The sequence below is a fragment of the Cygnus atratus genome, chromosome 2 (assembly GCF_013377495.2).
Source record: "Cygnus atratus isolate AKBS03 ecotype Queensland, Australia chromosome 2, CAtr_DNAZoo_HiC_assembly, whole genome shotgun sequence".
NCBI classification, from domain to species: domain Eukaryota; kingdom Metazoa; phylum Chordata; class Aves; order Anseriformes; family Anatidae; genus Cygnus; species Cygnus atratus.
The window spans coordinates 147,260,075-147,272,805 of NC_066363.1; the positions used below are offsets into that span (position 1 = coordinate 147,260,075).

At 36.1% G+C, this 12,731-nt stretch overlaps 1 protein-coding gene across 1 annotated transcript in view; it reads left to right on the forward strand.

Moving 5' to 3' along the window:
- Positions 1-12,731, forward strand: part of COL14A1 (collagen type XIV alpha 1 chain) — a 126,920-nt gene that overhangs the window by 59,045 nt on the left and 55,144 nt on the right. Inside the window, 8 exon segments of the mRNA XM_035556281.2 lie at positions 1,715-1,786; positions 2,546-2,697; positions 6,249-6,272; positions 6,274-6,379; positions 7,447-7,569; positions 8,933-9,082; positions 9,951-10,067; positions 11,999-12,145. Of these exon segments, the coding sequence (XP_035412174.1) occupies positions 1,715-1,786; positions 2,546-2,697; positions 6,249-6,272; positions 6,274-6,379; positions 7,447-7,569; positions 8,933-9,082; positions 9,951-10,067; positions 11,999-12,145 (891 nt within the window).

The window sequence follows — 12,731 nt, forward strand, 5'->3', positions numbered from 1 at the left end:
AGACATTCTTCATTTCATTATTTAGTCTCAGAATAGTGTTCCCCATTAGAAGATATATTAGACTGGGGGGTGGGGGGGCAATAACTGTTTTAAAGTAATTATTTTACAGGAATTTCATTGAAGATGTTTGCAATTTATAGTATGCCTTTTTCTTTCTTATTTGTGTAATTTATACTCACTCACAGGAGTTGTGTTTACTCTTGGCTGAAATATTGGTCCAGAAAGTTTACACAGGTATCCTGTGAAATTAATATAGAAATAACAAAGATAAAACTTATAAATAAAATAAAATAAATCATATAAATAAATAAATATAAATAGATAAATCATATACAGTGTAATGTATAATCATAACTGAAACAGTGGCGAGCAATTTCAGTTTGATTGCTAAAGTCTTTGATTCAAAGACACACTTAGTCATATATTTATGACACACTTAGTCCTGTATGTAAATCCATTGCTATTTAGTAAACAAATGTATTCTTAACTTTGAGCTAGTAAAAGTAGAATTCTTATTTAAGCCAGACAGCTGGATGACATGGGCATATAGATGTATCTTCTGTACTTGATAAATCTGCTAAGTGATAAAATCACACTGAAGATTTTCCTCTCATTCTCTGTCAAGTAACTCGTGTTCCCCATGCCCATCTCTAAAACTGTTTGAATCTAGAAGTGTATTATTATTTCAAGTCTCTTTCTGGAGTAATGTACCGTTTGTGGAAATTAGCATTAACCAAGCACATGCATAAATGTTTTCAACTAACTAACTAACTAACTAGTGTCCTTTCTCTTTACATTAGGCACTGTCAGACATGAAAGATAACTTGCCTTTGACTGCTGCCATTATTTTTCTCTAAGAAATGAAACTTTTGGGGTTTACTGGAAGGATATGTTTTTTTTGTTGTTTTGTTTTGTTTTGTTTTTTTTTCTGTGTGTGTGTGTAAAAGAATGCTCTTTGTTAGATTATGGGAAAAGCACCTGTTCAACAGTTTATTTCTGGCATACAAAGGGAGCTTTAATGGGGAAAGATGTTTGTTTTTCTTACCTAGTCTATTAAAGTACCAATAACTTGCTGTAGAAGTGCAGGTTAGGATACTTGTTGGCATGATGTAAACTCATGTGGATCATTTCTGTTTTTCAATTCAATGAGGAAGAAATGTTTCTTCAAAATTTCATGTGCACATTCTCTTTTGGTGGATAGTTAAGTAAACATCTATTTTTCATGTGTAAATTCAAAAATATGTTTGATTCTTATAAATCACAGGCTTAATTTTCAATATTCTCTTAAGATGAGAACTTACGGTCCATCCAAGTGATGCTGGCGTAGTGCCAAGTGTACTTTCAGTTTTTCCTTGGGCAGTAGAGAAGCATCCTCACAAAATCCTTGCTTCAGTTAATCTAACAACCTTGACAAACGAACAAAGCGGAAGTCATGGAAGCTCGACCAGAAATGTAGAAGACTATATCCATTCTTATGTAATGGTACAGTTTATAATTATGCCTTATCTGCACATCTAAGTGCTAATCCTGCAAATACATGTGCCTAAAGTAAGCTAAAAGAATAGTTCCCTTGTAGTCTCTGAAATGCCTGAAGTGTGTGGGATGCTCGTAGGTGTGAGCACATAGTTTTCGTTGTTATGGATAGAAATCCAAGATAAATACTGTGCCTTCCATATCTTGTTGAATTGTTTGTGAGCTGAGTACTGTTTTTCAGTTGCAGGGACTACCACAATACCTACTACTGTGACTACTCCCAGTACCACAACTCCTAAGCCCACCATAGCAGGTAAATGGAATAAATATCAACAGTTTAAATGCTGAAGGCAAAGAGCTGAGGCTTCCCGCAGCCTAGCACACCCAGATATAGGGGCAGATAGTACTGGGAGGCTGATAACCCCAGTACCTCATGGTTTGTGTGCTTGGCACACTACTATGGAAGATCTTGTTGAGGTGTAGACCCCAGGTGAGGAAAATCACCATTGAAAGGTACGCCCTGTCGCATTCCTCCGCCACCCTGCTGTGTGTAGCCAGTTTCCAGCATCTGCCACATGTGGGTGAGGAGCCAGCACGGTGTAGGGACTCTGAATGCTACCAGAAATATTACATAGCAATGCAGAGGCCATGACTAATTTGGAAAATCCAGTTCTCTTTTCACTTTTCCCTCATAAATATGAGCAAGAATGCTCTTTAGAATTTTGCTTAGTTTTGAAGATTATATTTATCTTCTTGGGAGTTCAGAAAACTGAATTTTATGGTTCACAAGTTCTACATTATTTCTCTTCTGTAACATTCTGTCTGCAGTGAGCTTTTGATTCTTAGAAAGCTTCACAAGCAGAGTAATATAAATAAAGCAAATGGGATCATATATATTAATGGCAGTATAGGATAACTATTATTTTATTAAATTGTTCAACTTTTTATGTGGTTAAGCCCAAGTACGACTGAACTGAGTAGGCCTGCCCTAGGATGGACTTGGTGATAACTAGCACAATTTTAAATCTAAAATTAGAATTGATAAAATATTAAATTATTTTTTTTCAAACAGTTTTTCGAACAGGAGTCAGAAACCTTGTTATAGATGATGAAACAACCTCAAGTCTGAGAGTGATGTGGGACATTTCAGATTACAATGTTCAGCAGTTCAGAGTGACCTATCTCACTGCGAATGGTGACCTTGCCGAGGAAGCGGTAAGAACGGTCTGTATGGCTTTTTATGAATTGGCTTCATAAACTTGAAAAGTTTGCTTAATGATTGCTTAATAATTGCTAAGGCATGGTCTCTCCTTACTTGGCGTTCCTGGTGCAATTAGTAAATGATTCATGCTTGGTATTACTGTGAGATAGAGCTTCAAAGTTTTAGTCCTAACAGCACCTGATGCATGGCAGCCATAGGCAGTCCAAAGCAGGATCAAGGCCCAGTCACACACGTATAAAGAAGTCAAAAGCCAAAAGACTTGCTTCCTGCCCTCTTCTTCCTGTATTTTTTAAATTTGTATAAGATTTTTGAGTGTTTTGTTTATATTTTTAACTCCTAGGCCTTTTTGCTATCCTGAGATTGTGTTTTAACAATCCTTAAAGGTTTGCTCAGGGCAATCTTGAGTTATTTTTTTGCCTTCAGCAATTTTTTTTTCCTTTCTTAACAGTCTTATTTTATTCTAAATAAGTGAAATTTAAGTTCAAATACAGACCTTCCATACTGCTTACATAATCTGAATATGCCACAACAGCAACAGCAGTTTTTAATCTAAGAATATTTGTTACTTTTCTAATACTATGTGATGATCAAAATTAACATAGTCTTACCGAAAAAAATGTTTCTGGTGATCAAGATTTTGGAAAATATCTGAAAGATTGAAGAATACTACATCTACTCTTTTGTGCAGTATATCAAATAATAAAAAATGAAGCCCTATGCCCTTTAGACTTGTTGAGATAATCTCAGAATGCTGGGAGGTCACGTGCTTTTTTTTTTCTCTTTTTTTTCCCTTGGGGAAATCTTAATATTGCAGTTCTTGGCTTCCACAAACACTAGGTTATAGAATTTTGAAATAGCTGCGTGTAGATATATTAAACAGATTAAATTGTGAAGTTCAGGGTTATTTTCTAAGTTAATAGCTCAGAATGCAAAAATATTCCCTATATCAGCCTCCTTCATTAGCGTTCCATTAGTGTCTGTCATGTGACTCACTTGTTTGTAGGACAGTTGTAATGAAAATATGTGATATTCTTTTTGAAGTCTATCAGACTATGTCAATTAAAAATATTACAAGAATGAGTTAATTGAATATCTTTTTTTTTTTTCTAGAAAAATGTGTCAGTCCTTTTTCAATTTGCTTTCATTTACCTTTTATGAGAACTTGGTAGAAAAATACTTCTAACCATCTTTCATCTATAATCTGAAAATGAACTCTTAATGCAGTGGTTTCCTTTTGGACTGGAAAACATGCTTTATGAATTCATCTTGACTATATGATAGTATAGTATGCAATACAGTGGCAAAGTTGCACTGTTCATCTAAAATTTCTGAAATTTAGATCCTAGATTTACCATTTCAGCTCTGGAAAGCCTAATCAAATTCATTATATGAATAGTTCTGTTTTAATCATAGAATCATAATATTCACTTACTACAATTTTAAAAGGAAATTAAAACTGTAAGAATGGTGTTTAAATTCTGGTTATTGAAACTGAATTGACTCAAAACGTCATTGAAGAAAATTATAAAATCTTAAGATGAGGTAGGTATCTTAGCTCTAATTCCGCAAATTATTTAAGTACACACTCAAGTGATAGCTTTGGTCAGAAGCAAACAGATTAACCATATGTTTCATCTTTGAGATCTATGGTGTGCACAAATACTTTACTGAATAAGGAACTACTTAAGATCATACTTAAAAGTAAGCACATTTTAAACTGAAGGAAGGTAGTTTGTCATTTGGTTTCAAGCACCTGAGAGGTGCAACATGGATGTTAAAAAAAAGTAGTGTTTGTAAGTTGAACTACATTTCTCAAACAGAACCCAAAAGTTTTTTGGAATTTGAGCTTAAATATACTATAGCGTGACAATTCTGTAGTAGATGTGTAGGCTTTCTGGCTCAGATTTCTGTCATTTAAATTTCAGTTACTCCTCCCTTTCCATAAAAATATTAATAAGCTTTTTAATTCTTTATGCAATTTGCTGAAAATCAAGGAGTAAAAAATGTAATAGAATACTTTTCACTGCAGAAGGGTTAAGCCCTTAATTACATGTTCCTTCTTGGGTGTGCTGTACATGCTGGAAGGATCACATTTTTTTTTTCTTCCTTAAAGCCAAGAATGTTTCTCATTGTTGAAAACTGTATTGTGCTGTGGAAGATCACTGATGTGCAGATGTGGAAAAGAGAGACTTCTTAATGGTTGCATCCCCTCTTTTAAAAACCTAAACACTTGGTGGTTTTCAGAAATTTATGTGTTTTGAGTATGTGTATACAAGAGTTTAGCACAGGAATCTGTCATGCGCTAATCATCCTGTCCTAATATCATTTCCATTTTTGAAAAACAAATGAAATATTTCTTTGACAAGTCTCAACACCTGGGTGTACTAGATTAATGTCTTTCTGTGTATCACATGACAAACTTAGAAGTAGTTTGAGTGTATCCTGGAGCATTAGATCCAGTGAGAGCTTTCTTCTTTTCTAGAAAGTTTTGTTGTGCCATCATCACATGCATCCTCTTTTAACCACCAAAACCCCTTGAGGCTCACTGTTTGCTTTTTCCCCTTGAGTTAAAATGGTTTATTAGAGGTCTTTCAATTTCTTTCCATATGTGTGAGGTTGCTGGCTCAGGTGATAGGTTCACACAGTGGGCAGGGGACAGCGAGGGTCTGAAATAAGAGTTTGAACCTTGAAACTGTTGCTTCCAGTAACACCACTTCAGAGAACAGGTTTGGTGCAGGAAATAGAGACTGGTATTCTTTTTACTGTGTCCTCTTCCTGTGCCAGGTAGCTCCCATTCAGGCTTCTGAGGCTCACTGAAATTAAAATTTTACTGACAAATTAAAAGATTGTGAGGCTTTTCTTGGGTACTTCTACTACACTGGATGTTGTGGCTCCAATGAATACATAGTCATTCATTGAAGGTTTTCAGGAATAGCTGCTATGAGGAAACCTTGCGCTGTGTTAAAAGAAACAATGCTTAATTTCCTCTAGAACTGGCAAAACAGTCCAGAAGGATATTTGCAGCTTCTTTATTTTCTTTGGGTTTTATTGGGGATGGGACAAACCTGTTGTATTCTGGTTTGCACAGTTTGTGCTGCCTGATCTCCTGAATTCATTTTCCCTCATCCCAAGGAAGGAAGATTTTCTGTCCCCAAAGAAAGAAAGTAACAATCAGCCTTTGTTAATGGCTTCAGCTTTGGACAATCGTTTTCATGTCAAGAAGAAATAAAATAAGAGGCTTTATTTTGTCTGTACAGTTGTTTAAGTACTAATCATGAATATGACACCATTGTTTTATGGAGCTCATAGATTTAATACAAAGCTGTGGTGTTTCATAGGCACATTCTCTTTTTTATTCTGCTCAGGTATAATCAGCAGATCTACTAAAAGATGTGGTAATTTCATTGTTTTATTTTACCATACAGTGCCAGAAATATTTGAAAATGCAAGCTCTACAGCTGTGGCAGTGAAAAATGGTGTCACATGTATAATATTAAAAGGTTTTGGCCCTAATCATTAACCTTGGTTTGTTTCTGGTATTCTGACTCTGCAGGTAATGGTGCCTGGGAGACAAAACATCTCTTCTACTTCAGCCTCTGCTGTCTGATACAGAATACAAAGTCACAATTACTCCCATCTATGCTGATGGAGAAGGAGTCAGTGTCTCAGCTCCTGGCAAAACATGTAAGTACAATTTTTCTGCTGATCTTTGGCCAGGATGTGTATGAAGAAAGGCTTATTCTTTTGGCCTTTCATTCTTGACTGCAGCGATATATTTTAATATAAATGTGGGCTTATTTTGCGTGATATATGTGATGCAAGAGCTTTATATTAATCTCAGTTCATCGGTTTATAAGCAGTGAGTTGCTTCTAATTGACAGATTGTATTTTATATTCAAATACAGTGAATATGCAGAAACTTATTGAGTAATAAAGCCGGTAAGTCTTTTATAGATAACCCACCAAGGATAACCCAGCTAATACAGAAAATAATGTAAATTGTGCCTGCTGGGATAGTATCAAGCCAGCCATTGTATTGTTAGATGTTCTTTTGTGTGAGATCATTGCATCCAGAGGGTCATTAGAAATACTGCTGAGCTTTTTATAAAAGTAGTTGCATTATCTCTAGAGTTCTGAACAAGTACCAGAAGATTACTCAGCTCTAACTTAAGTTGCCTCTCTACAGTATATTGATAGAAAAACATCTCATTGTGTACTGCTAGTCATGGTAGTATAATTTAATGGAATTATTCTCCTAATTTACATAGTTTATGCCTAAATTGAAATGATGTTTGTGCAGACACTTAAATCACTTTTAAATCATTCAGTTTGAAAGTGTAAGTGTTCACAAGCTCATGATTTATACTTTAAAAACTTCATACACTTGGATTTAAAGCAGCTATATAAATGAAAGATCTCTGAGTAGCCTGATATTTAAAAACAAACAAACAAACAAAAAACAACAACAAAAAAAAACAAGGGACAAAGTTGGGAACTAATCTGGAAATTCATTGTTGAACAAAATTTGAAATTAGCCCTTTGTGTAACTTCATATAACTTTCTTAAATACATCAACAGTAATCCACTGGCATAATTCCAAGGATGAATTTGTTTCAAAGCTTTCATTCTGGTAACTTTGCCCATAAATTTGAGAGTACTGGATATCTCATGATTTTCATGTGCATGTCTGAGTTCTGCGCATGTGCTTGTATGAGTTACACTTGTAAAGGCTCAATGTGGTTTCTTTTTAGTACCCTTGTCTGCTCCTAGAAATTTACGTGTCTCAGATGAATGGTACAACAGATTACGTATTAGTTGGGATGCCCCACCATCACCAACAATGGGTTACAGAATTGTCTACAAACCTATAAACAGTGAGTTTTTAAACTGACTTTTTTTGTCAGTTTGTTTTTGACTATACGTTTTATATTTTAATATCATCTTTTGCTGAGTTTTGTACTTAAATCTAATAGTTGCAGCTTTAAAATTTACAACTTTAAAAGTGCTTATTAACTTAGATGTCTCAGTTTTTGAATATGAGAGTTTTCTAGAGTTATGGAATGATACAGGTTGGGAGGGATCTCTGGGGATCATCCTTTCCAGCTCCCAGATCAAAACAGGGCTAGCTTGGAACAGGTTTCACTGGACCTTGGCCAATCAAGTTTGTAACATCTCCAAAAATGGAGATTTCAAAACCTCCCTAGGCATCTGTTCCATTTTTGACTGCCCTCACTGTGAAATTATTTTTCCTAATATCTAATCAAAATTTCCCACATTACAAATTTTGCCTATTTCTTCTCGTCATCTTCCTGTTTGCCTCAGAGTCTGGCTCTGTTTTCTCTTCTCCCTCTCATTATGTAGTTGTAGACAGCAGTAAAATTCCCCCTAAGACTTCCCTTCCTAAGGCTGATCAAACACAACTCTCTCAGTCTGTCCTTGTATGTCATTTTACCCTGACTCCTATTTATTTCAGAGGCCACCTTTCCTTTTCCTCTCTCTCTCTTCTGTGGTCCTCCTGTCCTTCGACTTCCTTCTCCTTACAATACAAAACTTTGGTTTCTTGACTTTTACTTCTGCCCTACTCCTGCCTAACAGGCAATTGCATTTTTATTCATGGACCATTTTGTCTATGCTGCATCTGCTCACCTGCACCTTGCAGCTAGACAAAATATTATCCAAAGACAATGCTATTGTTTCTTAAGTCTATCCAGAACAGCTAGGAGAGGTGAGAAGGGAACTGTTTGTACTTCTGTTTTGGTACGGTTTTATGCTTTTCTGTTTTCAATATCATTTTTACACAGTGTTAAAAGATGCTTTTGTATAAGAACCCCTTAGGGACTGTTCTGCTGGCTGGCATCTGCTGTCCCCTGTTGGTCCTGGCACACCATCAAACTGAGGAGATCTTTGGCATCCTATTTAGGGCAGTAGTAAGTCACTGAAGCAGAACAAAAGAGTTTTAACAGATGCCAGTGTCTAGCCCTGCCCTAATGAATCCCAGTGCTGAATTTCCCAAGTGTTTTGGGTCTTCTGTCCATACAAGGACTGCACACTGTTCTGAGCAGAGTGTCTGTCTTTGTGCATGTTAAGAAGAAAAAAAAAAAAAAAGGAAGAAAAAGCAGTAACTTTAGGATTGCATGAAATGTTGGATAACAAATCTTAAGATTTGTTTTTACTACCTGCTAATTTGGTGGATGGGCAAATCCTTTTCTAATTTTTTATTTCATCTTTTTTTTGCAGTCCCTGGTCCTGCGTTGGAGACCTTTGTAGGGGATGATATAAATACCATTCTTATTCTAAATCTCTTCAGTGGAACAGAGTACAGTGTGAAAGTATTTGCTTCATACTCAACAGGCTTCAGTGATGCCCTAACAGGCGTAGCCAAAACCTGTAAGAATGATTTCATGCTGTTCAGATCTCTACAGGCTGCTTTTCACTGTAACATTAGCTTTGTGCAGCTCCCTGAATAAATTTTCACATGGAATTGTTTTTCAGTTATGCACAAATTGTTTTCCTGAAATGGAAATCTCTTTTTAATCAAAGTATGTCATGCTTTACAATCTACTGGACATTAGCAAACAGGGATCATAAACCAGATGATACTATTTACCAGTCAAACATTTCATAAAATCATAGAATGGCTCGGGTTGGAAGGCACCTTAAAGATCACCCAGTTCCAACCCCCCTGCCGTAGGTAGGGATGCCACCCACCAGACCAGGTTGCCCAAGGCCCCATCCAGCCTGGCCTTGAGCACCTCCAGGGATGGGGCATCCACAGCTTCTCTGGGCAGCCTGTGCCTGTGCCTCACCACCCTCTGAGTAAAGAAGGACATTTGCCTAAAAATAGATACAAACCTCTTTAATGGAAAATCTGTTTACTCTTTTTTTCTTTTTTTTGTCTCTAGCTCCATATATAAAAGTATACAAAAGTATAATTAATGTTTATATCTCTAAATCTCAATTTATTTTAAAGTGGATTTTTGGCAGAAGTAGTGCTTTTATAATACTTTTATACTGATTTTTAGTGACTGACTTTTTAGCAGCATTCATTATTTAGTCTTAACTACATTGACTGAAGTTTCTAAATTCTGATCTGAAAATTCACATTTTTTCCTCCCTTTTTTGGTTTTATTGATGACATTTTTATAAGCAGCCTTTAAAATTATTTTTTTAAATGACTTTTATAATTCTGTTGTTGCTTTTTCTCGTGTGTCATATTTGAGGAATAAATCTAGTTTTTTAAATATTTAATTTTCAGTGTACCTGGGTGTGACAGATCTGGATGCATATCAAGTCCGCATGACTAGTCTCTGTGCTCAGTGGCAGCTTCACAGACATGCTACTGCATACAGAGTAGTTTTAGAATCGCTTGTGGGTAAGTTACTAAATCGTTTGATATACATTTGCAGCCCAACCCAGAGAACTGAATTGCATGAGTTAAGAAATTGTATGTGGTCAGACCTGTAGACTGGCTCTGGGAAGACTGGAAATGATGGACAGAAGGAAGAGTTATCTACACATTGAAAGTTTCAGGACATCTCTGTCCTTTTATATCAAATAGATGTTAACTCATCCTTTTTATTGGTGGGAGTTTTATCTGTCAGTAGAAGATATGTGATTACGTGAGCTCTTCAGTGGTGTAAGAGACAGACAAAAATGAAGTGAATGCATTTAAGATTGTAAATAAGCCCATCAGGGATCGCTCTGTAGGATTATGGGAGGGAAGAAGGGAAGGGAAAGCTCTGATTGAATCCAGACCATGTTCACAGTCGGAACAGGGTCCAGTTTTGTCTGTTCTCATGCAGCTGATTGTTAACTGTAGATTGCAGTAATGTTACTCATCTGGATAAGCATGAGGTGTTTTTATGTGGCAACACATGGTATCTTGATGCTTTTAGCAAAGGCTATATAGAAAGTGAAATATACTTTCTTCTGTTTCACTGTGATTCTCACGTGTAGCCGGAAGAGGTTATACGTTACGTTATAGGTTACGTGTAGCCGGAAGACGTCACTGTTTGTGCAGAGTAATTTTCTTATCCCCAGTAGACATGAAAGAACTTTTGAATGGTGACAAATTAGATAGCTTGGATAACTTGAGAGAAGTGTAGTTAATAACATTTAATGGCATCTATCAAAGTTATCATGAAAAGTAATACTAATTTGATTACAAAAGAATAATGACATTTCTGTGCTATGGCAAATAGGTGGTGATATGGTTTATTTGAAGGCCTGAAATACAGACAAGCTGTTCTGAAAGCAGAGGTCTTTGCTGACTCATGAGAGCACAGAGCTCTCATGTTCTCTTTTCTTCTCAGCTGGGAGCTAGACAGTATTCTGTTTTCTTGGTACCTCATTCCTCATCTATATAACTGCCAGAACTGTTTTAACTGAGCCAGAATTGTTTAACTGAGCCAAGAGAGCCTAAATATGAGCAAAATGAGCTGAAGTGTGAACAATTGCCTCTTAATAACATCTATCGTGAAGAATTTTGATTGTCAGATAGGGTATGTGTCTCATCCAGGCAGTGATCATTTATTTTTATACTAACCTAATGCATCCTGATAAGCATCAGATGTTTTTTTCCCTTGGCAGTGAATGACTGGCATTTTGTGTTTATACTCCGTAGAACGTGAGAGCAGTTGCTTGTATATTTCACTGTAATACTTCTTGCTGCTACAGAATATGAATTGTGCTGAAGGTTTTCTTTTTATTATTAAAATATGCCTGAAGCTATTTCCAGCATCTAGGCTTTTTCCATTGTCAACATTTTTTCCAGTTCAGAATTTAATGGAATTTATCTGAAAACCCTATAAAACCCTATTCCTTAACCAACATATTTAATGGTTACTAGTGGAAGCTTGAGTACAATATGTAGTTCAGTCTCTTTTGCAATTACTAAGCAGATTACAGACTCTGAGAACCAGAGGCACAGACAAAAGATGCTGTGGAATTGCATAATGCAACAATTCCTCATTAGACTCTGATAATTTAGGACCAGATCCAAAGCCCATTGATGACAGTGTCAGTGTTTTTATTAGCTTCAGTGCAAGGGGTGAAATTCATCTCTTTTCCTGCAGATATCTGACACATCCCTCAGCTCCTACTTAATATGAAGGATGGAATGTCACAGAGACCTCTGCACAGAGGTGAATTTTAAGAAATAAGGCAGCATCTGGTTTATAGATTTATGTCAACCACTTGTCCTTCATCTGCTGTCATGTTCCCTTCTAATTTCAGACTTACATTGCACTATTCAATAAAACAGCAAAGGAAACTATGTTTTAATGATTTCTTTTTTGATTCCAGATGGGAAAAAGCAAGAGGTAAATCTTGGTGGAGGGACGCCTAGACATTGTTTCTTTGAGCTAATGCCTGGGACTGAATATAAAATCAGTGTCCACACACAGCTTCAGGAGATAGAGGGCCCTGCTGTAAGCATCATGGAGACAACATGTGAGTAAAGCAGATCCAAGTTCAGCTAGCAGCAATAATGATTGATTGCTTCTGCTTTTTTTTTCGCTTCTTGCCTACAAATGTGCTGTTCCTACACAGTTTCGTTTAGCTGAGATTTTAATTTTTTGGCTACAATGTGACTCCTCTGCAGAAGTGCACAAAAGGCTGCTTTCTCCAGTGGATTCTTACTCCACAGCTTTGTATTATTTGTGAATTCACATTCAGCAACTGTACTGGACTTCTTAATGAGAATGAAACAGGGACAGTGGATTAGATCCTTTCACAACATGTCCTGCTGGGGGATACTCAGAAAGTCTGTGACTTTGTAAAAAGAAAAAGAAAAAATACAGAAAAACGAAGCAAACAGAAACAGAAATAGAGATTGTTTTATATGCTGCAGCTTTTGTCATTTAGAAAAATTTTCACCATGTGTTGTGTCTGAATAACATGCAGTTAAATGGGACTTTGATATCCAATCTACTTATATATCTTAAAAGAAGAGAAAACAACCTTTGTTTGTATTATTCTCAGCAACATGAGACAGGCAAAAAAAAAAAAAAAAAAAAAAAGCAAAACAACCCTTGTA